This window comes from Notolabrus celidotus, chromosome 8 (assembly GCF_009762535.1).
Source record: "Notolabrus celidotus isolate fNotCel1 chromosome 8, fNotCel1.pri, whole genome shotgun sequence".
Lineage (NCBI taxonomy): Eukaryota > Metazoa > Chordata > Actinopteri > Labriformes > Labridae > Notolabrus > Notolabrus celidotus.
Genome location: NC_048279.1, coordinates 35353448 through 35381104, shown reverse-complemented (window position 1 = coordinate 35381104; position 27657 = coordinate 35353448). Strand labels below are relative to the sequence as shown.

The 27657-nt window shown below is 42.3% G+C and overlaps 1 protein-coding gene across 1 annotated transcript in view; it reads left to right on the top strand.

Annotated features, from left to right (window-relative positions):
* The window catches only part of glra1 (glycine receptor, alpha 1), a 163167-nt gene that overhangs the window by 73106 nt on the left and 62404 nt on the right, over nt 1–27657 (top strand). The window contains exon 4 of the mRNA XM_034689907.1: nt 15200–15423. Coding sequence (XP_034545798.1) covers nt 15200–15423 — 224 coding nt within the window. The remainder of the gene's footprint in view (nt 1–15199; nt 15424–27657) is intronic.

Here is a 27657-nt window from a genome sequence, read left to right as displayed (position 1 = left end):
GTCTGGGGGATAGATGGGGACAGCACTAGCTAATGGGGAAAGGCCTTTGGTAATCAGCACCAGAATCTCAACCACCCTCCACTCGCCAGGGCTGTAGCTCTTGTTATTGTCTACTGCCATAACACTCTACTACCTGGATGTAAACAAGCACAGACGAGTGATGTCGTCTCATAGCGGGGCGTGGTTTGTCAGTATGTTGATGTAGTAAATGGAGGTAAAGTTGTGTGTAGGCTGTGTCTGGTTAAACAGACATATAACCTCTCCTTTGTGTTTCATAACCTGCGTCTCTCTTTTCAGTTTAGATTCTCTCTTTTTTTTTCTTTTTCACCAAACATTTAATTCCTCATCTACAGATATACGATGTTAAACTGGTAGTAGACTTCAGTGTCAGTGCTGCATTTCACTGCTAAAACTTGTTGACTTTTCCCGGAGTGAAAGTGTGGGAATGCAGGACTCTATGTTACAAATTTTACCACTGTGCTGAAGTGATCGTTCTTTTACCTCCTCGACACTCAGCAATGAATAACCAGCACAGGCATGAGGATGTTAACCTGCAAGGAGGACTAAAAGCTAGGGGTGCTAGCTCTGCTAGTGGTAGCCACACGCAGCAAACCAATTTGACTTTGTTTACCCTCAGACTTTGTGATGCCATGTTGAGCTTTGTGAAATATATTGTGGTAAATTTTGACTGCTTTCTTTCCTTTGAACCATTGGCTAATAAAAATGTCAAGTTCCATTTAAACATTTAGGAAAATCTCAAGATTTATGAGGCTCATTTTGCCCAACAGAATAAGTTGCAGCCACAACATTAACAGCCGGTTTGTGGTAGGCTTAAGTAATCTTCTACAACAAATGAAGATGTTCTTTAATCACATAGTCACTCAGACAACAAAATGTGCAAAACTTAGAAAGAAAGAAGAAAGGTACTTTATTAATCCCCAGGGGGGAATTCAATTTTTCCACTCGTGCTATTTTTGGACATGCTACACATACAGTTTTTTTTTTGGTATATACATACAATCATGCACACACATGCAGGGAACATGCTTAGGGAGAGATGTCAGAGTGAGGATACTGCCATCAACCAGCGCACCCCGAGCAGTTGGGGGTTCGGTGCCTTGCTCAAGGGCACCTCGGCAGTGCCCAGGCAAGTGAACCAGCACCTCTCCAGCCACCAGTCCACTTGCCAAACTTCGTCCATACTGGGACTCCAACCAACGACCATTCTGTTCCCAAGCCAAGTCTCTATGGACTGAGCTACTGCCGCCCCTAACTTGGACTCAGGTTTGAAATATCTGACCAAGGTAACTGTGAAGGGACTGCAGCTAATCAGTTTTTGGCATGGTCTTGCATGCTGAATGGAAAAATACAGAGTAGATTAAGAGACTAAATTATGACCCTTATCCCAGATGAGAGAGTAAAACAGTCAATGTCAGCATCTTGACATGAATTCATGTGCCTCTGTAGTCCAAATGGCCACATGCAATGTTTCCCCATCTTAAGATACACAACTTGAAGGCTTGTTTAAACTAAAGAACGTACCTTTTTATTATGGAATGGTACTAAAGGATATCAAAAGTTCTAATGCAAGACATACAAGCTGTTAAGGAGTCGGGCCGTAGTCTTGAAACTCTCTTATAAAGACTTGTACCGGTCCAGGATCCAGATGCAACAAGGCTCACATCCCAACAAGTAGCTCTGTAAAAAGTCTGACTGGTGTGACCGTTGGATCCATAATTATCTTGGTCTTTAGCGACTCCATCAAGACCATTTTTTCACTCGACTCTTGCCCTTTTCCGAGCTGGTGTTGAGCCGCAGGCGGGTTTATGACTGATGACTCTGGCACGGGCTCGTTCCCTCTCTCTCTCGCTCTCTCTCTCTCCATCGACAGACCCTCCTCATCCCGGCGCCATTTCAGGTTATTTATCATAATCTCAAGCAGAAGAAAAGGCGAGTCACTCATGAAAGGTCAAGCTCATTTGTTTCATGAGAGATATTCAGTCTTATAAACAGAGATAAATGGTGAAAGGGGGTCTCTCAGCCTGATTGCCATGTGACTGTATTTCACGCACACACGTGAAGCATTAGTGCGGCTGATTGGTCTTTTAAATGCCACCCGCTGAGGCTGCTGGCATGGCTGTTCCCCGTCCCTGCGATGCATTTGTGCTACGCCTTGCGGCTTAATGACGACTCCAGCCTGGCCGGAGTGGCCGAGCTCCATATTCTGAGAATAATTGACAATTAGAGGGATGGAGGGCCGAGCTAAATGCCACCCCGCCACAGACGGGCACTCCATCTCTGATTGAGGAACAGGGAATGGAGGTTAAATGATGCAGCTCTGCGAGGGAGCAACAGTTGATATTTTCAGCGTGGATCGATTCTTAATTTCAACTCCAACCTTGACACAATCTCAGGTCGTCGCCTAGAACAAATCTCTAAAAACAAAAAAAGGTGATGGATGAGGAGGAAACACACTTTTCTCAACACAGAAATGCGACTCTGTTAAAACCTCTGATGGAATAATGTTTATATTCACAGAAAAGTCACTTCCGACAAAATATTTGAAGCTCTCATCCCGACAAAACAAACGTTCTGACAGTGAGAGCAGAAAACATGACATGAGTTACCCTCCAGCAGCAAAGCCCTCTAAAAGCATTGTGACTCTTTTTCAGGGAAAGTGGAGGTCGCTGGGTGATGTGTTTATTAAAAAATGAAGTCTGCAGAGGGAGGAGGTCAGGGCGGGCGAATGGATCAACTAAACACAGCACTGGAACGAGAGAGGCTGCAGTTTATTTATTACGTCCTCCAAACAATCACTGGTTCTTTTTTTTACTATGACAATGAATGCAACACATCCTGATTCAGCTGTTTGCATGATATCTCAGTGCATAATCCTGGAAATACCAAACATGATATCATCTTGAGTTATAGATTTAACCCCTGTGGCTTCTTTCTCCAATGCATGGTTTGTTGAAACCATCAATTTGGTTAGGTTTTGGTGCTTGGACTAGTTTTGGAGACACCTTTAAATTATCACTGAATGCAACGCCAGTTCAGCCTCATGGTAAAGTCAGGTATCCCATGTAAGGAGTCCCTGTTTCCTGCTCTATCCACTGTCTTGTCCTCTCTGGATAAAAGGCGTGAATATAGCTAAATGTTGATTAGTTCTTGGGCTGCATGCTGGGCCAGTGTTGGGCCGCTGTTGCCTCACAGCAAGAACGTTCCTGGTTTGAATTCCTGTCTTCTCCCCATAGATACGTGGGTTCTCTCCGGGTACTTCCTCCCACAGTCCCAACCAATGGCGTAGAATTGTGTATGGACCATATGGACGTGTCCCTACCAATCTCAAACGATGGCTGCAATATCCCCACCAATATTAAGGTTGAAGGGGGAAAAAAATTGCTTTATGCTGCACACAAAGGGTGAAATCCTTCCCCAAATACGTCTTTGAGACCGGTCTGTTTTTTGACTGGCTTAGCTCCCTGTAGGCTGTTTCGCTTGCAGGTTTCGCCAGTGTTGACGGTGCACTCATGTCTGAGGATGTCGGCAGGCAAGAAAAGATGGGTGGACATTAGAAGCTATTTCAACAAAAGGAAAATATCCCCCCCCGCCCCCTCATAGGCAACTGCCATTGGTCCCCACCAACGTCAAAATCAAACCTACGCCCTTGGTCCCAACACATGCTCACCAGGTTAATCGGTCACTCTGAATTGCCTGTAGGATGCATGAATCATTTCTTCCAAATATTATGCATCAACTTCTGGGTGCAATATCTGCATTGACTGACGCAATCATGCACCACCAACGCCATCCAAAGTAGAATTAATTGGACTTTCTACCATGCAGCAGACTTCCGTCGGTGGCTTGGTGTTGGAGTAGGTTGTCTCTGAATCAGGAGGTTGGGGGTTCAATAACGCAGCTCCTGCAGTCACATGTCGAAGTGTCAATGTGCATGACGTTGAACCCCAAAATTGCTCCCAATGACAGTCACAAGGCGTATGAATGGGGTTTGTTAATATTGATGGTTCCCTATAATCGCGTCTCGTGCCTACAGCGTATGATGTGTGTGAATGAGTGAATGTGTCAGGCTAGGAGAGCTATAATAGGTACAAGTCCATTTACAAGTACATGAGTTATACACATCCAAGAGTGTATCACATTCTGCATGCATCACAAAAGCAGCCCAAAAAAGGTGCAGAAAAGTAGATTTCATCCCGTGCATGTGGCTCCAAGATCAGAAACTGCAGGAACATATTTCAGGACTTTTTGAGTGTGCTGTTCTTTTCAAGTAGAGAAGACAGAAGTCGTGTATTGTTGGTCAGGATGAGGGGAAGTGAGACGAAGTTGCAAACCACAAGGTTTTTAGTGAAAAGGAAAAACCGCTACAACTGCAAGCAATCAAAGGCAGAAAGAAAACCCAAAACAAAGGCCGGGAACACAAAGAAGTTCCTGAAAACTAAACAAAGCTTTGTAAAGATAAGAGAGGAACTAAACCACCGCTGCAGAGCAACTGACTGGAAACTAAATCATCAGGAAGACACAGGAAGTACGCTTAAACAGAAACTCAGCGCTACCGGGGACGCCTTCGAAGAGAACACAAAAGACTGGGATGAAAACACCGACCCAGCATCAACAATACGACTCTTATAGGGACTTGAAATGAGAACAAATCACACAGGGAAGGTTTGAGGATCCTCTTACTCCCTCAGAAGGTGAGCGAATGACTCAGCGCAGGAAACTGGAGTCCAAGAGTATTTATAAGCTCCACCGCACCTGCTCCAAATCAGGGGCAATCAGGCTCCCACACCTGACCCTGCTCTGTGATGATTACCTCAGCGAACTCGATGAGAGGCCAGAATGAGCGGCCCTCACAGCTGTCACCCTGTCAGAGTCTCTGACGGAGGGAGTGGGGATTGTTTTGGTCTGCAGGTTGTGGAAGATGTTTTCTGAAACCTGTTTATGATTTAGTTTCCTATCAATGAATTATTGGTGGTGATCAATCAATCAATCAATCAATCAATCTTTATTTGTATAGCGCCAAATCACAACAAACGTTATCTCAAGACGCTTTTACAAACATAGGAGGTGTAGACCACACTATGTCAAATTATGAACAGAGACCCAACACCAAGACAGGGTAAGACTCAGTCTGACCCCACCTTAATCCATCATGAGCATTGCACATCGCAGTATTTAGCTAGTTACAGTGGTGAGGAAAAACTTCCTTTTAACAGGCAGAAACCTCCAGCAGGACCAGACTCATGTTAGACAGCCATCATGCCTCGACTGAGTTGGGTCTGGAAAGACAGATAGAGGGGAGTAAGAGAGAGAGGTGATAGTGATGAGACGAGTCGTAGAAGCTGTTGCCGCTGGAGTCCAGCACGTCCGTATCAGCTGGAGTCCAGATCGTCCACAGCAGGAGGACGTCTACGGCAGCTCAGAGGAATCTACGAGACAAGGGAGCTCAGGGACTCCAGAAAGGTCTATGGTGAGGTCATGTTAGGTCCACTAAAGTTCAACTTTTAGTCCATTTCTCTCTTTAATGATCCAACTAGATCCCTGTTTTGTTAACTTTCTACTTGAGCCAAAAAAATAAGTTTGGAAAAACTCAAATTTTGTGTCATTTTTAAATCAAGGCAAGACAAAAAATTGAAGTTGTTCTCTAACATTTTTTTGTGAACTGGCATAAACTCTAGAAAGCAAGCTGTTCATTACAAATATTTACACATAAAGCATTCACTGCACCAATTCAATCCCAATTACACTCTGCTTCATAGATTTTATCAGGGCAGACCCGCCCTACAAACCCTGCTATCTTAAGATATCATGCACAAAGTGAAACATTTCAAAAATCTGCTGATTTTAGGAGGGCTTTTTTCATCTTCCAACAAAAGTCAGTGTTGCATGACTATCAAAAAACTAGATTAGTCACAGAGGGGAATACAGGGATCTTTCTGACGCGCTGACTCCAAGGGAGGAAGCATGAAGCCATTACTGCAATTTGAGTGTTTTATTTAACCTTCTCAATAAACGTACTTTCAAGCATATATTTCATGAAGGTAGGCTTGCAGAATTCGACTATGTGGTGGTAAGAAGCTTTAGCGGTCAACAGAAATATCAGCACCCTGCCTCCTCTCTCCCTGCACCAGGCAAAACAGATTCACAGGCAGTGCAGGTGCTATTCATTAGGCAATCAGTCAGCCCCAGTGACACACACACACACCCACACAGACCCACACAGACACACCCACACTCCAAGTGAAAAGTGGGAAACCTATTCCTGCCTCTACAGTCAGCAAAGGCCAGAATATCTGATCGGACCTCCACCAGATCCGTGTTCGGTCCTTGAGGTTTCCCCGCTGTAATCACTGAATCAAGGATTATCCTCCTCCTCCTCCTCTCCTCCTCCAGGTTGTCTTTCTGGTCCTCTGAAAACCTCTGACCTGTTGACTCCAGGCCTGGCTCCGCTCATCATGACTTTGGTTTGTTGTTGTAGTTAAGTGAAATACGATCTGGTGATAACACAGAGTGTTTTATTCTGAAAATTAACCGGATGTTTTCATTTTGTTTTGGTGAAACCTGACTTCCTGTCCCAGCTCCATCTGCTCTGTTGAGATTGATGCGTCGTGCTCCGGCATCCGGCAACAAATAGAGGTCTTGTGTATCTGATCCGGAGCGGATAGACTTTTAGACTTTAGACTTTATTGTCCCCCTTGGGGAAATTCTTTTCCACAGCACCTTTCTGCATTTCCACAAACATAGAACATACACTGTAAGCTCAACAAACTGTCCACCAAGACATCAACACTCAGACAGAGTTGTATAATTCAGTGAGGCCTTTTGTTCAGGCTTGCTATAACAGCAGGGATCAGGCCTTTCTGCACCTCAGAGCTCTGTCCCTGCGTCCTGAGGGGAATGGGATGAGGTGGGTGTTTAGTGGATGTGTGATGTCCTGTTCTCTTGAGGTTGTGATGCATATCATGGCCCTGTGGTTTCAGCCTGTGAAGTTTGGTGTGGGGAGACCGATTATTTTAGAAGCTGTGGTGGTTATGTGTGTGAGTTTTGTTTTTAACAGACAACATGTTGAAGAAGCAGGTGGAGCAGTACAGGAGGATCCAGTGGAAGTTAACACATTGACTAGAATAGACACCTATCAGATCCAGTGCTTTCACGGATCAGAGACAGACCGGACAGGGTCTTGTCAGATTTTCTTGTCTAGTGAGGAGTGCTAAGAGTGATCTTCATTCCCCCGATCTAGATGATACAACTGGAAATCACATATATTAGACATGTTTGATTACCCCGAGGATGGCTGAGCATGCACTCTGTGGTTTGTCCTGCAGAATGAAACAATAACCAATCGGAAAGCAAGCTGACTGAACCAGGAAGACCAATACATTCAGTCATTGGTGCAAAAGTAAACAAGAAGCATTAAGTTAGATGCATATCAGAAATGGAGGACGCACTTGTTGATCTGTTGCAACAACCTAAGTGTTTAAGAAACAAACTGACAATGATGCTAGCTGTAGTCCGCCATGTTTGTTTACAGTAAAGTCAGGTATGACTGAGAGAGACTGCAAGATTCCTAGTTTGTATTTGTTAGTGTGGTGTGATGTGTTTGCCATATCTTTGCACTCCACACACTCTAAGAACCAAACGAGCAAAATCAGTTATTTGTCATCAGTGTTCACGCTCTCAGTGTGTGTGAGACTTAACTTGTAAAACATTTGCACTCTCTCACTCAAATTGCTCCTCACACAGATAGAAGTGCTGGATAACTCACACACACGCACACACCTGTAGGAGGTGTATTGGTCCTTGAGTTGAACAGCAGAGGATGAAGGTTTTAAAGCCGCGTGGCAGAGGGTTCATTTCCGCTCTGCTGTCTGGATTTAACCTCCAGTCGACTCTGATCCCTGCTGGATGAAACCTCTAAAACCAAAAAACCACTGAGCCTCCGAGTCTTTGATTCAGATCAGTAAAGCAAAGATCTGCAGCTCTCTCTGAGTCAGAAGTCAAATATCTAACTACACATATTTACAAAGGCTGTATACTGTGCAGATATCTGAGGCTGCAGACGCCCTGACTGCAATAAAACAAGCCAACAAAGTGAGGACTTGCACATGTGTACGCTCTTCTCCTTCATCATTGTGGAAACACTCTGCAGTGGAGTTATCCTCTGGCCCCTGGGTGTCCTCTCGACTAGTCCTCTCTGTGACACTCCTCTTGCACTCCCTCTTCAGGGCTGGATCGCCTTTCAGGGTGATTTCTGACAATGACAGGCTCCGTCACGATTTCACACGCTTAATCAGTGAAGAAGTCACTGACGGAGGCCGACAGGTGCCAATGGAGCGAGACAAACTGTGAATACGAGGGTCACAGATGCTCGGAGAGGGACTGACATGGGTAGCGTGTCGGGGAACAGGCGATGGATGGAGTTTAAATCTGTGATTCTGTCTCTTTGTGATTTTACTTTCAATGCTGACTGGAGTCTTCAGCATGTAGCATAAAGCTGCTGTGAGGAACTTTCAGCTTGTGTTGATTTCTGTCTCTCCTGTGGGCAGAGATGCACATCTTGTTGGCTTGCTGATCTTGTCCTGTACCTGTACATGCCAAGGTGATACTTTCTCACCCTGCTTTCATATGTGTCACCCTTGATATGCTTTTTGAAGTCACCTGTTTTCGGGTCTGTGCACGTAAACATCATATACCGATTCCAGGAACCAGGAGAAGCTCTTATCTCGGTTTTGAGAATCCAGATTTTGCAACCTAGAGGGCATAAATGCTTTGACTTTTAATGCATTGTTTCTTTCATGCAATATGTAGCCGACAGGTGCCAATGGAGCGAGACAGACTGTGAATACGAGGGTCACAGATGCTCGGAGAGGGACTGACATGGGTAGCGTGTCAGGAATTCTGTCTCTTTGTGATTTTACTTTCAATGCTGACTGGAGTCTGCAGCATGTAGCGTAAATCTGCTGCGAGGAACTTTCAGCTTGTGTTGATTTTTTGGCTCTCCTGTGGGCAGAGATGCACATCTTGTTGGCTTGCTGATCTTGTCCTGTACCTGTACATGCCAAGGTGATACTTTCTCACCCTGCTTTCATATGTGTCACCCTTGATATGCTTTTTGAAGTCACCTGTTTTCGGGTCTGTGCACGTAAACATCATATACCGATTCCAGGAACCAGGAGAAGCTCTTATCTCGGTTTTGAGAATCCAGATTTTGCAACCTGGAGAGCATAAATGCTTTTGCTTTTCATGCATTGTTTCTTTCATGCAATATGTAGCCGACAGGTGCCAATGGAGCGAGACAGACTGTGAATACTAGGGTCATAGTTGCTCGGAGAGGGACTGACATGGGTAGCGTGTCAGGAATTCTGTCTCTTTGTGATTTTACTTTCAATTCTGACTGGAGTCTGCAGCATGTAGCATAAAGCTGCTGTGAGGAACTTTCAGCTTGTGTTGATTTTTGGCTCTCCTGTGGGCAGAGATGCACATCTTGTTGGCTTGCTGATCTTGTCCTGTACCTGTACATGCCAAGGTGATACTTTCTCATCCTGCTTTCATATGTGTCACCCTTGATATGCTTTTTGAAGTCACCTGTTTTCGGGTCTGTGCACGTAAACATCATATACCGATTTCAGGAACCAGGAGAAGCTCTTATCTCGGTTTTGAGAATCCAGATTTTGCAACCTAGAGGGCATAAATGCTTTGACTTTTAATGCATTGTTTCTTTCATGCAATATGTAGCCGACAGGTGCCAATGGAGCGAGACAGACTGTGAATACTAGGGTCATAGTTGCTCGGAGAGGGACTGACATGGGTAGCGTGTCAGGAAACAAACGATAGATGGATTTTAAATTTCTGATTCTGTCTCTTTGTGATTTTAATGTCAATGCTGACCCTAGTCTGCTGTTACAAGCATTGCACATAGCGTGCTTTCTCATCCTGCTTTCTTTAAACAGTCAAACGTGTCACTCATTGAGTTTGTTTGCATGGACATGGGTATCCCAGTTTCCATGCATGTGCAGATAAACGTCATATACCGATTTCAGAAACCAGAATAAGATCTTAATTTGGGTTTTGGGAATCCAGATTTTGCAACCCAGAGTGCAGAAGTACTTTAGATTGTTATGCATTGTTTCCTTCATGCAATGTGTAGCACTTAATTTAGTTGCAGCTATTTTTAAATGTGCATTATAAATACATTTGACTTGAGTTGACTTGAAATTGCCCAGATATACACCACCAGTCAAAAGTTTGGAAACACCTTCTCATTCAAGGGTTTGTATTTATTTTAATTATTGTAAACACTGTAGATTAATACTGAAGACATCAAAACTATGAAACAACATATATGGAATTATTTAATTTTTTAAAAAGTGTTAAACAAAGCAGAATATGTTTTATATTTTAGATTCTGTAAAGTAGCCCCCTTTTTCCTTCATGACAGCTTTGCACACTCTTGGTATTCTCTCAGTCCGCTTCATGAAGTGGTCTCCTGGAATGGTTTCTAAAGAACATGAGCCTTGTCAAGAGTTCATTTGTAGAATGACTTGCCTTCTTAATGTGATTGAGACCATCAGTTGTTCAGAGGTAGGGTTAGTAAGTAAGTAAGTAAGATGTAGTTATGGAGCACCTCTCAAGAACAGAGGTCACAAGGTGCTTTACAACAACAACAGTAGAAAAACATTAAAAGGCAAAACAGCGATTGCAAGTACATAAAAAACAGACAGATTAAACAAAGGCAAGGCTAAACAGATGGGTCTTCAACTGCTTTTTAAACCTGTCAACAGTGTCCACAGTTCTCAGTTCCAGAGGGAGACTGCTCCAGAGTTTAGGACCAACAACCTGGAAGGCAGAGTCCCCTTTAGTTTTTAACCTTGTACGAGGCACAACCAGTAAACCCTGATCAGAGGACCCCAGAGACCTGCCGGAGTTATAAGGCTTCAGCAGCTCCCTAATGTAGACTGGAGCCTGACCATTGAGCGCTCTGTACACAACAACAAGAATTTTAAACTGGATCCTACATTTGACCGGTGCCAGTGCAAAGAAATGAGGAGTACACAATGGATAGCCCTATTTGACTACTGTTGTAATCCAGATTATGGCAAAACCAGATTATTTCATAGTTTTGATGTCTTCAGTATTAATCTACAATGTTGGAAATAATTAAAGTAAATAAAAAACATTGAATGAGAAGGTGTGTCCAAACTTGTGACTGGTAGTGTTTTATTCCTGTGTTTGAGTTTTTGATGCAAAGGACTCTCCCTTTGAAACCCTTCTTCCTTAAAGCTGGGGTTGGTCGTCAGATTTAGATCCACTTTTTGTTATACTGGTTAAAATGATCTTTATGTCCTGATGGCGATCAATACATAATGTGTTCTTAAAAAAGAGTGAAGAAAAGCTGCTATTTACAGCCGGAGTAAACCTGGGAAAACACCAACCAATCACCGTTTTTGGGTGCCAAAATTTTAAACCATTCAAATCCCGTCCTGCTGTTCTGCCCGCCTCCTGCAGAGCGTACATTTCCCCAGCGTGCACTCCTCCGAGTCCCTTTCTCCTGCCTCTGCTTCCCCTGACTCTACTGACTGCCCCTCTCGCTCGACCTCGGGCCTGTCCCCTCTGACCCCATGAGGGTCTTTGCTCAGGACTGTAGTCCGGATCAGAGTCTAAAAAGCTCTCACCACGGGGGCTCTGACAAGCAGAAGAATGAATGACATTCAGTAAGTCCTACAGAAATGTAGATGTACTGTAGCGTCTGTCCGGACGCTGTAGTGATGACGAGCCGATTGGTGAACACGTTGATCTTTAATAACCGGTCACTGTCGGCCGTTACCACGCCAACCAACAAAGCAACAATCAATGTTTGAATGAATGAAGAACTTCTCCTCTTGTCTCTCCTCTCTCCCGCTCACACACTCTACACCTCTCCTGATGCCTTCACTGACCGTCAACACTGTAGGAATTAAGAGCATCTACACTGAACAGGTTTAACAAACAGTAGAGCTGTTACAGTGTTATATATGTGTTATAACTTTTCTCCTGATATTGTGTCACCATGATGAATGGATAATGCTAGCATGACAGTTGTGAGTACTAACAGCAGCCATGTTTGTTTGTGTTTTTAACTTTCACTATGAGAATGTTTTGGTGAGGACCGGTTTTGAATCAGTCACCATCATATGGTCGCAAGTCAGCGGCGCTCGTGCATGTGAGCGGGGGGGGCGTCGTTTTGGAGGAGCTCCGAGGGAGGAGGGGAGGGGTTAGACGGAGTCCTGAGGAAATGCTACATTCAAATTCATGCTAGTTTTCCGAGACTGCCAACCCCAGCTTTAATGCAACAACCACCAACCTACTTTAATATCCCTCATTTGAAGCCTCTGTACATCCAGCCCAGAGCTCCTGTCTTTGAAAACCACTCTGCAGGCGTCTATCAGTTCATCTATCCCCCTGCCTGTCTTCTTATTGTATCTCTCCATCTCCCTGTGTAAGACTAAAGAGGGAGCAGCAGCTCAGTGACCTTCATCTGCCTTCCAGCTCAGTGCAGGGCCAACTGCCCAACCATCCATCTGCCTGTCTGTGTCTCTTTATTTCTGGCAGCTTCCTTTTTTTTCTGTGTGTGGATACACTGTTTTGTTTAATCAGTCAAACAAAGGCCTTCATAAGAACACAGAACACAGAACACAGAACACAGAGTCAGGCCAGATCGATGCTTGATTGGAAGGCGGGGGTTGATCTGGGCTCAGAGTCAGAGTAATATCTCCAGGCTGCTGCTCGCCGTGATCAGTAAAATCTCTTACATTCACATAAAGCATAAAATGACATATGGATGACGACCCATAACCACCCACTCACTCATCCGTGAAACCCCGTCCATCACTCCATCTCTCCATCTCTCCGTCTCCTCGGTATCTCTGTGTGTAACAGCATCTTTATTCAACAGTGAAGCGATCCTTTATGGGCCCCTCTCTCTCGCCTTTCTTCATTTTAAAGAGAACATTTCCCTCCGGTTACATTTTACAACCCTCCGTACGAGGTGTTTCTCAGATTTTATGCTTTATAACTTTTGCCAATCTGTTGTAATTTCATTTTTCTGCTGAATCAATTTCCCCGCAGCCTGCCTTTCGTGGAGAGATTTTTTGGGACCTCCTGAGATTGCAGCTGCGGTAGTCGTGCACAGAGAGCTGTAGTGAGGAGAGTGTAATGTGAGATTTAAGAGGAGGGTTTTACAAGCAAAACTGATAAACTGCTGTAATGCAGTCAGGTCAGTTTCCTCCTTTTCTCCTATGAATGTAGAAATAGAGCCAGCTCCTCTTCTTTATTACAAACATCTCTCTGTGAGTTGAATGAAACAAGAAAAAGCTCTCAACTGGAAATTGGAGTGTTTGAAACCTGCCTTTAAACGGCTGCACGAGTCAAGAATGGATTAAGCATCGCACAGAAGTTCATCCAATCGTGTTGTCCTCATTATATCCTCCATTTTTCTCCTCTTTAAATGATGCAGAGAGTGCCAGCTCTTGAATAGCCGTCTCTCTCAAGGCTTTAATTTTGCATGTTGTCCAGCGACCTTGTTGATGCAACAGATTTGGGATCTGACGGCAACTTTGAGCTCCATTTCAGCAGGGCAAAGACCTCACAGTGGCTATTATCACCATATATACATCACATCACTCCTGTCCTCTCTTCTCTCCTCTGACTTCCTCTGCGTTTAAAGGTGACATATCATGCAAAATGGACTTTTTAATGGTTCTTTACCTGAAATATGTGTCCCTGTCTACAAACCCCCCGAGAATGAAAAAAATCCATTCTGCCCCTGTTCTGATTTCTCCACCTTTCTGTAAATGTGTGTGAAACGAGCCGTTTCAGATTTCCGTGTTTTTGTTACGTAACAACAATATCCGATCTGTAACAGGAGTCAGAGCTCGGAGCTTGTTCAGCCCATAGACTGTATAAAATAATACTGAATCCCTCCTCCGTTTTTCATTACCTGCACAAATGTGTGCTAACAAGGAGCTTAGGAGGGAGGCATGCTAGTTGTAGGCTGTCTTAATAAACACAGAGGTTGGTTTTACTCCCCACGTCTGCAGATTTGAAGATCTAGTGGATGATTTTTATTTATCATGGATAAGTGCTAGCGCTAGTTAGCATAGCCACATAGCTACATGTTGGTAGCTGTGTACCAAGACACACGTCTACATACTGACAAATAAAACAACAAGAAACACTAAATCTGTGACCAATGGTTCAGAAAGGTCCTGCTACAGGCGCCTCTCCGTCTGGATCAGATTCAGAGGGTTGAAGTAACGCGGGTCTGTGAGCAGCCGTGTATATTCAGCCAACATGTAAACATTAGATCAACGTGCTGGACAGCCGAGGCACATCCACTTCCGGAGGGGGCGTGGTCAGAGGGAAAACAGAGTGTTCTGAGGAGGACTGAAGAAGAGGACTTTTCAGGCAGACCAAAATCTGATTTCAAAGTGTTTTTTTGAGCATAAACTTTAAAGACATGTTTTGGGGACCTCTTAGACCAATATATGTTGATGAAAAAAGCGTGATATGTCCCCTTTAAATAGACCGCCAATTTGAGAGGCAGAGGGCAGGATTGGATGATGGTTATGAGAGTGGGACATGTGATGTGTACGGCATTGCAGCTCGAGTTGTCTGCCTGAACTAGCTCGCAGGCGTTGCTCCATTTCTGACACTTTTGAATCATTGAATATGCCCCGGGTCAAATTGACCCAAGAACATTATTGTTGGCTCTAAGAAACGAACATAACAGGAGGGTTAACACTCATTTTTGCAGATTTGCTTTCATGTGACTTCATCCTCTTTGCTCTTTATTTGTATTTGTTATTATTTTATTTTTTATATGGTATTTTCATGTTAATTATATGGCAAAACACTGTTAATTTCTATAGTAAAAACCTGAAATAATATCAGGGATTAGTGGTTGTGAATGTAAGGATGCAGGGGGGACACTGACGGCCATAAGACTTTGGACAAGGGGGAAAGTACTTGACTGAGTGAAGCTGCTGATTTGTGATAAAGGTTCCTGGTTTTGTGAGGCAGTTCAGTGCTGCTTCAAAGAGACAGAATACTTGTTTTCACACACCTCCATCCATCCATCCACCCAAAGCTGCAGATGTATCCCTCTAACACCTCTGTGTTGTCCCCTCTCTCTGTCCCCTCTCAGGACTACAGAGTGAACATCTTCCTGAGACAGCAGTGGAACGACCCTCGGCTGGCCTACAGCGAGTACCCCGACGACTCGCTGGACCTGGACCCCTCTATGTTGGACTCCATCTGGAAACCGGATTTGTTCTTCGCCAACGAGAAGGGGGCAAACTTCCACGAGGTCACCACCGACAACAAGCTTCTACGCATCTCTAAAAACGGCAACGTGCTCTACAGCATACGGTGAGTGCTGCTTCCTGTCAGAGCAGTCAGGTAGGACTGAGGCAGAGGCTTGAATCTGAGCAGGAACAACAAATACTATGTTAAGTATTAGCTCAGAGTTATCTACAACACCAACAACACGTTTTATGTAAATGACCCTGGGGTAAGCCCTGTGATGGGTTGGCGACCTGTCCAGGGTGTACCCTGCCTTCTGCCCAAAGCCAGCTGGGATAGGCTCCAGCCCCCCGTGACCCCTAATGGGATAAGCGGTCAAGATAATGGATGGATGGATGGACCCTGGGGTAAACATTTCCTCTCTTCTTTATAGATCATATTTAAAGGGCAGACATTTGTAGGTGATGTCATCTCAGGGTGGGAAACTCAAATACCGTCCTCTTACTGCTGCTCCTGTCTGCCAGTGTTAACAAAGATAACTTCAAAGATCAATGATAAAAAGTTCAGAGAGACATCTGGCCTCATCTCAAGCTTAAAAACATATTTAATAAGTTATGTCTGACATCATAACTATTCAACTTGTGGATATGACTTTATATCGGCTCATTTCATCCTCTGAGCCGTGCGGTAGATGTTGAGGTAGAAAGGCGAGAGACAGGAGGTTCGTTGTTGTTGATCCTAAATAATAAAAACATCCACAGCTGCAGGATGGACTCCATCGTCTGCATAGAATAGGAACAAATCAATCAATCAATCTTTATTTGTACAGCGCCAAATCACAACAAACGTTATCTCAAGACGCTTTTACAAACAGAGGAGGTCTAGACCAATCTATGTCAAATTATGAACAGAGACCCAACACCAAGACCAGATCAGACTCAGTCTGACCCCACCTTAATCCACCATGAGCATTGCACATCGCAGTATTTAGCTAGCTACAGTGACGAGGACAAACTTCCTTTAATAATAATACAGGACCTTTTAAAACAAATGTTTACAAAATGCTTTGACAAACAAAGCATGGCAGGATTTAGAAGACAGAATAAACCTTTAACAGACAGAGAGGAGTGTAGAAATTCAACAACAATAATGCAAAACAAAAATACAACCCAAAAGGTTAAAAAGAATAAACGCAAATAAAATAAAGGGATGAAACAAGCGACAAATAACTCATTGTTAAAGAAGTTGAATTTTTTTATAATAAATAAATAATGGCAATAGAAAGGTTTTAAGAGGAAGACAACGTCACATCAGAGAAAATAAAAAAGGATAGATTAAGATCATTGAAATTATAAATTATAAAATAAATAATAAAACAATTAACAATTCTGCAAAATGCATCATTTATTTAGGAAGAAAAATAGTTTTCTTTAAAGTTATGACGTGGAAGAGAGGCAAGAGAGTCATGACATCTTGGGTTTTAGGATGATTATGGGTTCTCTTTTGTTCAAATCCTCAAAATGATCTTTGTTTACATTTCATGTTAAATAAATAAGAAGATAAGATATTACTTTATTGATCCCCCAGGGGGGAATTCAGTTGTTACAGCAACCCAGACATAAGTACAATCAAGAAGAAGTTTCAATAAAAATAGATAAATAAAGCTAGAATACAATTTAGATATATGCAATGTTAGAAATGGAATTTTTTTTAAATTAAATAGCAGTAATTACAGTATTGAAACAATTAACAGTCAAATTAATAATTAGATTTAAATGACTTAAGTAAAAAATTAAAAAAATAAAAACAGTTAAAAAATGAATTCAAATAAAGGAAATCTCTCCTTTGTGTGTTTTAAGAAGAGTTTTAAAAGATGTGCCTGACTCTGCGAGCCTCATCTTGCAGAGTGGCATCATAATTATTACATATGTGGTGGATTGGTTTTCCTGCAAGTACCCCGATTCAAAACGTGCATGAAATAGAAACAACTCTTAAAGATCAGAAGTGAAAGATTGGAGAGCCTCGGCTGGAGGATGAAGGGTGATATAAAAGACTTATAACATCATCAGAAAAAGTTTGGAGTCGTAGAAGAAGAAGAAGAAGAAGAGGGAGAGAGGTTATAAGTTTGGAGGTTGAATTGAGACAATCCGTTATAAACTCTGATAACAGAAGATAGAAAGTGACGTGTTGTTTATTGCCTCCCTCAGACCTTCATCCTCCGCTGTAGAGCGCTCTTATTGCATCAAAGTTGGAGGTTTTATTTCCAACAGGGCTCTTCTTCCTCACTTTGCTTCTTTATATCTCTAAGACATCCCATTCAAGGCTGTCAGAGTTATAGCTGCTTTCCTCCGACAAACCTTTCAGCCTGCCGGTCCCCTTTTCCTCCTCCTCCTCCTCCTCCTCCTCCTCCTCCTCCTCCTCCTCTTCCTCCTCCCTGCTTTTATTGCCTCTGCTCAGGGGCGAATGAGAGCACGCTGCAGCAGCCGTTGTAATCTACTCAGCCTGTTAGTATTCCTGCAGCGCGTCTGATCTGTTATCAGCCTGCAGTTTTCACCTTCATGTCCAGCAGGAGGAAGAGGAAGAGGAGGAGGAGGAGGAAAAGGAGGAAGAGGAGGAGAATGTGAGATTGGCCCTTTTATAAAAAAATCTCAAGGAACAAAAAGGATGAACGATGTGCTCCACTTCTCTTTGGCTTTCATTTTTTAAACTTGACACCATCAGAATGACCCCCCCCCCTCCCCTCTCTCCTCGCTCATCAACTCCATCTCAGACACAACAAATCGACTCAGGATATTAAACCGCCCCAAAGGGAAGCGGGTCTTGTAAATGTTGTTTACTCCGTCTTCTGGTTTTTATCGCTCGACAGTGCAGCGGGACGAGGGGGAGTCATGACCGATGGCCCTGTCTGTCTCCTCCAAGATGAAAGTGAACTTTAGGATTGGACGAACAGATTCACATGAAGTTGGGTCTCCATGCTGTCCAAAAGAAAACGCAGGGCATGCTCCAACTGATGCATGGTCCCATAAGTTGATGCGGGGTGGTTATCAAAAGGAAAATTAATGATGCTTTCAATAATTCTGCAAAATGCATTATTTATTGAGGAAGAAAAATAGTTTTCTTTAAAGTTATGACGTGGAAGAGAGGCAAGAGAGTCATGACATCTTGGGTTTTAGGATGATTCTGGGTTCTCTTTTGTTCAAATCCTCAAAATGATCTTTGTTTACATTTCATGTTAAATAAATAAGAAGATAAGATAAGATATATTACTTTATTGATCCCCTGGGGAGGAAATTCAGTTGTTACAGCAACCCAGACATAAGTACAATCAAGAAGAAGTTTCAATAAAAATAGATAAATAAAGCTAGAATACAATTTAGATATATGCAATGTTAGAAATGGAATTTAAATTAAATAGCAGTAATTACAGTATTGAAAATGTTTCAGTAGTGACAAGTTGACATGGTGTGATTATGGTTGGTAATGACAAATTAAAGCTGCTGTGAGGAACTTTTGATTTATATCAATTTTGGCACCCCATTGTGGACAAAGGGATACCTCTTATCTCTTGTTCTGTACATGCAAAAGTAGTGTTTTCAACAAAAACCTCACCCTGCTGTCTTTTAACATCCAGATGTATCACTCAATGTGATTATTTGCCATTAAAGGGGACATATCACACTTTTTTCATCAACATATATTGGTCTAAGAGGTCCCCAAAACATGTCTTTAAAGTTTATGCTCAAAAAAACACTTTGAAATCAGATTCTGGTCTGCCTGAAAAACCCTCTTCTTCAGTCCTCCTCAGAACACTCTGTTTTCCCTCTGACCACGCCCCCTCAGGAAGTGGATGTGCCTCGGCTCTCCAGCACGTTGATCTAATGTTTACATGTTGGCTGAATATACACGGCTGCTCAGAGATCACGTTACTTCAACCCTCTGAATCTGATCCTGACGGAGAGGCGCCTGCAGCAGGACCTTTCTGAACCATTGGTCATAGATTTAGTGTTTCTTGTTGTTTTATTTGTCAATATGTCGACGTGTGTCTTGGTACACAGCTACAGCTATGAACATGTAGCTATGTGGCTATGCTAACTAGCGCTAGCACTTATCCATGATAAATAAAAATCATCCACTAGATCTTCAAATCTGCAGACGTGGGGAGTAAAACAGACCTTTGTGTTTATTAAGACAGCCTACAACTAGCATGCCTCCCTCCTAAGCTCCTTGTTAGCACACATGTGTGCAGGGAATGAAAAACGGAGGAGGGGTTGAGTTGTATTTTATACAGTCTATGGGCTGAACAAGCTCCGAGCTCTGACTCCGTGACAGACCGGATATTGTTGTTACGTAACAAAAACACGGAAGTCTGAAACGGCTGGTTTCACACACATTTACAGAAAGGTGGAGAAATCAGAACAGGGGCAGAATGGATTTTTCTCATTCTCGGGGGGTTTGTAGACAGGGACACATATTTCAGGTAAAGAACCATTAAAAAGTCCATTTTGCATGATATGTCACCTTTAAAAAAAGCCGGAAAAGGGTGTTTTAAAAGCCAAATGTCAATCATGTGGTCTGACACCTACCCCCTCTGAGTGGTTTAAGGCATTTAAAAATGACAACAGAGAAGGTATCAGTGTTGTTGTTTATGGTTTTGTTTGCTTTTGAGGTTCATAAAGAGGCATCAGTGTTGGTTTCAGTCTGATTCTCAGCTGGTGAAAAACTCCTCATAGTGCTTTTAAGCAATAAATAAAAATAAATATGGGTATGTAATATGACCGTGAGTTGTAGTTACAATAAAAATCAGAATCAGAATCAGCTTTATTCGCCAAGTATGCTTGAACACACAAGGAATTTGACTTAAGTAAACTGTGCTCTCTTTGTACAAGGCATAAGAATAAGAATAAGAACTACAATAAAAAATAAAATAAAAAATATAATAACAATAACCTTAGCTATAAATACAAGAAACAACAATAGGCTTGACTAATATGTACAGGCTAAAATAATATGATAGTGCAGTGGTGAGTTGCAGAGGTAGTTTTACATTATAAAATAGAAGTTAAATAATACAAAAAATAGAAATATGGAATTCTGCTTGGAGAATTGTTGTATATCTACATGTGTATTTACAGAGAGTATTTATCTGACAGGTATGACACTGTTATGGTTTAGTGTTCATCAGAGTGACAGCCTGGGGGAAGAAGCTGTTCTTATGGCGGGTTGTTTTGGCGCACAGTGATCTGTAGCGCCTGCCGGAGGGGAGGAGTTTGAAGAATTTGTGTCCAGGGTGTGAGGGGTCAGCGGTGATGCTACCTGCCCGTTTCCTGGCCCGGGACCGGTACAAGTCCTGGATGGGGGGCAGGTCGACACCGATGATTTCTTCTGCAGTCCTTATAGTCCGCTGCAGTCTGTGTTTGTCTAGTTTGGTTGCAGATCCAAACCAGACAGTGATGGAGGTACACAGAACAGACTGGATGATGGAGGTGTAGAACATGATCAGCAGCTCCTGGGGCAGGTTGAACTTCCTGAGCTGACGCAGGAAGTACATCCTCTGCTGGGCCTTTTTTCTGATTGTGTCTATGTGGGAGGTCCACCTCAGGTCCCGGGAGATAGTGGATCCCAGGAACCTGAAAGAGTCCACAGTAGACACAGTGCTGTTCAGGATGGTGAGGGGGGGGGGGGGGGTGGGGGGGGGCTTCTCCTGAAGTCCACTGTCATCTCTACCGTCTTGAGCGGGTTCAGCTCCAGATGGTTCTGACTACACCAGAGAGCCAGCTGTTCCACCTCCTGTCTGTAAGCAGACTCGTCTCCGTCCTGGATGAGACCGATGACGGTGGTGTCGTCTGCAAACTTCAGGAGTTAAGACAAAATGTAATATAACATAATATAATATGGCAAAGATAATTATAATACAGTTTATTATGCATTATAATTCCAGCAGCAGTCAAGAGAGTCAGTTCAGGATGAGATGATCAAGTGTGACAGACAATGCAGGGATGGTATGGATCTGTTCATGTCAGTGGTCAGCGTGGTGCAGTCTGTGGCCTCCGTTACTGTCACAGAATGATCCGCCCTGTCTGTTATTAAGGAAGCAGAATCAATCAATCAATCAATCAATCAAGCTTTATTTATAAAGCACCTTTCATACAAGAGCAATTCAAAGTTCTTTATAGAGTTAAAAACAAAAACCAGAACAGTAACAATCAACAAAAACAAACAGCAAACACTTCAAACATTAAAATGTATATGCATCCAGTTATGTTTGATCTACTCTCTCTCTCTGTGTACTTATGTAACTTAACATACAAAGTAAACAGTGTTGGGTCTTATTATTTATTTAAATTAGGAGGGATTATTATAAATAATCAGCCTCCTTCACTGCTCTGAAGTCTGTAACTTGCAGAGTCTTACTGTCCAGTTGGACGCAGAATCACAACTGGTCTTGTCTTAACCGAAATGAACCTTTAATCATTTGAATCATCTCAGAACTTCTTCCCAAGGATTCAGACTCACACATTGAGTCTTCTCTGTGTCGAGTCGCAGCCCAAAGCTGGCTCAGACCTCTTGACCCCCTCACAGGGGGCCCGTATGCCCAACATCTAATAGATCCAAAATCAGGTTCATTCCATAACGACATACCTTATCAGAAAATACCCAATTTAAAATATAACATTAAACAAACATAAGCGTGGAAACATCAAATATTTTAAAATCTAAGATCAAAGAAAGAAAGTAAACTTAGTTACATTTCATCCAAACTCAGTTTGTTAAAAGAAATTAAAAGTTTGTAGTTAGAGACAAAATTAAGACGTAAAATGAGTTAAAAGGTTGAAAAAATAATAATAATTTAAAAAATACCAATAAAACTGAGTAGATAAATAAAAAAACAAATAGTTAAGATTAATAAAATAATAATAAAATTTATTTTTTACCTTTAAAGCTGCTTTTAAAAGTCAAAGTTTGCCAAAAAGTGAACATAAAGTCTCACAAAACCAAACTGAAGCGATGACATCATCGATATGTCGTGATGTCTGCTGCGTTCCCAAAGCATCGAAGGGACAAAGGACCCAAAAACTTTAATATGAAAGAACAGAATTTAATAACTTGTGTTTACCCCGCAGGCAGGATTTAATTCATCTGCAGATTTCATTATATTATAGAATATTATGCTCGTTAATATGAGGTACCTGTCTGTCAAAATTAAACTTTCACATCTCCGAACGTCGCGTGATTCGTTTTCCTGCTGGAACTCAAAATGTAATGAGATCTCAAATCGGGGATCCGTCCTGCGTTAGTGTTTTGTGATTTTCTTGTTCCACTTGTCCCGGAGGAACAGCAGAAGCAGAGCTGCAGCTCGATCTGAAGCTCCTGGAGAATAAAGCCCGGCTCTAACTTTGTCAGCATGTGGCATTTAGGTGTCACGATGCAGCAGGACAGAAAAACCACAGAGCCGAACCCTCTTCCTGAGAAAGTGGGACATCTGCGGCGGCTACATCATGTGTCTTATACGTTTATTCAGCATCCTGTCAGGGACTTCCAACAATGTGCAGACACGGCACACTTTCTTTGGTACATCAGGCTGACTGGCTGGACGTGTGTGTGTGTGTGTTTGTGTGTGTGAGAAGAGGAGAGCGACTGAGCGTGTGCAGTGGGATCACCTTCCTGGCTGTCAACACAACCTGCTGACAGCCCAGACTCTGCAGAGTCAAACTGGAGCTGGATTATTTTAAGGTTTCCTCAGCCTTAAACATCCAGATTTAGAGATTATGAGGGCAGGGAATCTTAAAATCTGTGCACACGGGCACAATCTGTGTCAGTTTGTTTTAATGTGAAGGCTTTCTTCCTGCCTGCTTCATAAACATTTGGATGTAGGGGATTTGATGGTGCCATGGAGTCCTGTAGGCTGGAGACCTGCAGGTTTACTGGTTAAACTGACATGGGACTTTCATCTAAACTCCTCAAAAAAAACGTTATCTTTGTCAATTATTCCTCCCCTTTAATAATACCAATTGGTATAGTATTATATATCATTGCAAAGCCTGATTACTCACCTTTGCAATGAGGTACACCTTCTAAGGATTGTGCATTTGTGGAATGAGCAACACAGCTAAATGTGCTTATCCAACAAGTGTTCAATGGGGTTGAGGTCTGGATTCATGGCAGGCCATTTCATCCTCTCCACTCCCAAATTCTGGAGGTAGTCTCTGAGAAACCCTGTGGGGGCGAGCGTCATCTTCCTGGAGGATGGAGTTAGGTCCAAAATTCTGGAGATATCAGGTGCCAGTCATACACCTGTGACTGGCACTGGCACTGCACTTGAAGCTCGAAACAGGAACACCAACAGGAGGATGTTGCACTTTTTTTTTTGGTGCTACGAACACATTTAGCTGTGTTGCTCATTCCAGGAATGCACAATCCTTACAAGTTATACCTCAATGTAAAGGTGACTAATCAGGCTTTCTAATGATATATAATACAACACCAGTTGGTTTTATTAAAGGGGAGAAATAATTGACTGTAATTACGATTCCAGTTTATTTTTGAGGAGTTTAGTTCCAGTGTTCAAGAGAGACCAAAAGTTGGACTTAGATTCTTTGAACTTGACTTTAATTTCTTCACATATGCAACCTTTCTTTTATAGTTTCTTAAAATACTGTATTTACCTTCTAAGTATTTATTTCTAACCAAAAATAAGATAAAACAAATCTGTGCCTGTTTGTCGACCTGTTTGTGTATGCTTTGTGAAGAGGCATCATGAAGCCCAACGATAGCAGCTGCCATATTGGAAACACTGAATCCAACTAACTCCTACTCTAGAAACTGGCAAAGAGGTGGATGTGAGGCCTTAGTGAAGCCACTAATCAGTCAAATCAGCCACACCCCCAGCTGTCCCTAATTTTGCACAACTCTTAAAATTACTGTGAATTAAAAAAAACAACTCATCCCTCACACGGTTGTTACAGAGACAGGAATAAGCTTTAGGAACAAACAGTTTTTCTGTACCAGACTGTAAACATGTATTTCTGCTGTAAGAATAAGGGCTCTAATGGGGATTTTTTTTACTTTTTGAGTCCGCCTCTAGTGGACACTATAGGTACTGCAGTTTGGGATTTTTGCATTAATGCATTAGCTTCATTTTTCAGAACCAGAGGTTGCTGCTTGCAAACACCTCGACCTCTGGCCTAATATGTGACATAGTTTTGCAGCAGGAAGCCCCGAGGGCTGCTGAACACAGAGTCCATGTCACAACCATGTAATGCAAATGTGCTGACTAATCACAAAATACAGCTTACATGTGACAGACACAAAGTATTCTACTTCACATTAAAATACAATGTTCTGAAAGTTGTGCTGGTATACACAAAAAAGATTTGTGCCTGTGTGGACAATTCTATAAATAGTAGTTCAAGATAATTCACCTTGAAAAATAGAAATAAAAAGCCTCTAGATCCAGTCAGGAGCTGTTCTGAAGCACCAGTCATGAAGGACGTTTGCACTTTTCTCAAATTTGGAAACTTTTATGCATTTTTAAAATAATTGATGAACTAAAAATGCATTTTTATCCACTTAGTTATAAATCTTATAATGATAATAACTTTATTTAAAAAGCACCTTTAAAAATAAATGTTCAAAACAGAATGAAGTGGTGTGACAATAGACCAATACATCATTGTTTAAGAGGTTTTTCAAGGATGATTAAATAAAATAAAATTTAAAAAAATAAAAAAATCAATACAAATATACGGAGCCCCTAAAGTGACAGGTGCAGAAATTTTTTTTTGGAAAGTATCTGTTGCTCACGAGAAAGTATCAGCCAATCATAGTGTAGATTCCAGGGTATGTGGTTGTGAAGCGATCCCTTTAGCCATGCCCGAGACCAGAGCACACCGAGACCAGAGCACACCGAGACCAGAGCACACCGAGACCAGAGCACACCGAGACCAGAGCGCACCGAGACCAGAACGCACCGAGAAAAGAGCGCACCGAAACCAGAACGCACCGAGACCAGAGCGCACCGAAACCAGAACGCACCGAGACCAGAGCGCACCGAAACCAGAACGCACCGAGACCAAGACTAGTCGATATCATCCCGCATTTTTCATATGCAGGTAAACAAACATCAGACTGATCAATAATACAGTAACGGGCTGAGGATAAAACGTTTGCAGATAGGCTACCCATTGTAACAAAGGATCAAACATAGTCCTCATTAAATAACTGCCTAAATGCGGGATGATATCTTGGTCTCGGTGCGCTCTGGTCTCGGTGCGCTCTGGTCTCGGTGCGCTCTGGTCTCTGTGCGCTCTGGTCTCTGTGCGCTCTGGTCTCTGTGCGCTCTGGTCTCTGTGCGCTCTGGTCTCGGGCATGGCTAAAGGGATCGCTTCACAACCACATACCCTGGAATCTACACTATGATTGGCTGCATAGGAGTGAGACATCTGATTGGTTACAGACATTGCCCTGCAGTCTCAAAAATTCCATTCACAAATGCAGGGAGGTTCACAAATTACAAACAGTTCGTAAATGCAGACTGAACAGTCCGTATATAAATGTAACAAGATACAAGGCAGCCCAAGGTTGAAATAAAGCTCAACTAACTGCTGTACTGTCATTTTTAGATCGAAACTGGTTGATCTCCAGTGCTAACTTGGTATCTCGTGCACACGAGAAAGTATCTGGTGCGCACGTGAAACTTTCTCGTGCGCACGAGAAAGTATCTGGTGCTCAAGAGAAAGTATCTGGTGCTCAAGAGAAAGTATCTGGTGCGCACGAGAAAGTATCTGGTGCTCAAGAGAAAGTATCTGGTGCGCACGAGAAAGTATCTCGTGCGCACGAGAAAGTATCTGGTGCTCAAGAGAAAGTATCTCGTGCGCACGAGAAAGTATCTGGTGCTCAAGAGAAAGTATCTGGTGCGCACGAGAAAGTATCTGGTGCTCAAGAGAAAGTATCTGGTGCGCACGAGAAAGTATCTCGTGCACACGAGAAAGTATCTGGTGCGCACGTGAAACTTTCTCGTGCGCACGAGAAAGTATCTGGTGCTCAAGAGAAAGTATCTGGTGCGCACGAGAAAGTATCTGGTGCTCAAGAGAAAGTATCTGGTGCGCACGAGAAAGTATCTGGTGCTCAAGAGAAAGTATCTGGTGCGCACGAGAAAGTATCTCGTGCACACGAGAAAGTATCTGGTGCGCACGTGAAACTTTCTCGTGCGCACGAGAAAGTATCTGGTGCTCAAGAGAAAGTATCTGGTGCGCACGAGAAAGTATCTGGTGCTCAAGAGAAAGTATCTGGTGCGCACGAGAAAGTATCTGGTGCTCAAGAGAAAGTATCTCGTGCGCACGAGAAAGTATCTGGTGCTCAAGAGAAAGTATCTGGTGCGCACGAGAAAGTATCTGGTGCTCAAGAGAAAGTATCTGGTGCTCAAGAGAAAGTATCTGGTGCGCACGAGAAAGTATCTGGTGCTCAAGAGAAAGTATCTGGTGCGCACGAGAAAGTATCTGGTGCGCACGAGAAAGTATCTCGTGCGCACCAGATACTTTCCCAAAAAAAATTTCTGCACATGTCACTTTAGGGGCTCCGTAAAAATAAAATAAATCAATAAAAATAAAATAAATTTAATAAAAAGAACAGATCAATAAAAATAAAATAAATCAAATTAATATAAATAAATAAATAAATAAATACAAATGGAAAAGTAAATAAAAGCATTAAAAGGACAAAAAAAGAGGGTTCCAGAATAAGAGGATGACATCACATCGTAAAAATGTGAAAAAGTGAAAAGGATACATTAGGAACATTGAAATAAAATTTTAAACAAATTAAAACAATAAATAATGAAATGAAATAATTAAATAAAATTATAAACAATTAATTAGTTGGATAAAATCTTAAAATAATAATAAAATAGATGTAAAGACAGTTAGAAAGATGAAGTCACATAAAAGCACGTCTGTAAAAATGTTTTTAAGAAGACATTTAAAAGATGTCACTGACTGAAATCTTGACTCCTGAGTGTTTTTATCTGAAGCCCTTAAATCCCAATATTCTCAGAGAACTCTGTTTTAACCTCATAATAACTCACACACTGCACAACATATGGAGTGATTGCAGAAGAATAAAGAGATGCATATTGAAATGAATCATTGATAACTTTCCTAATTGGTGTGATTCATTGAAAAATATAATTACAGCGTTCTTGATTTTAAATAAGCAGCTCCAAAAAGGCACATAATTGTATCCCAGCCGACACTGAGCTGCACACAGAGGAGCTGTGATAATGAAATCTGAGAATGCGAGTGTCTTTCCAAATGGTTTATAAATCTAATTTCAAAAATGGAAGTCTTTAATTTCAGTTATGCATCG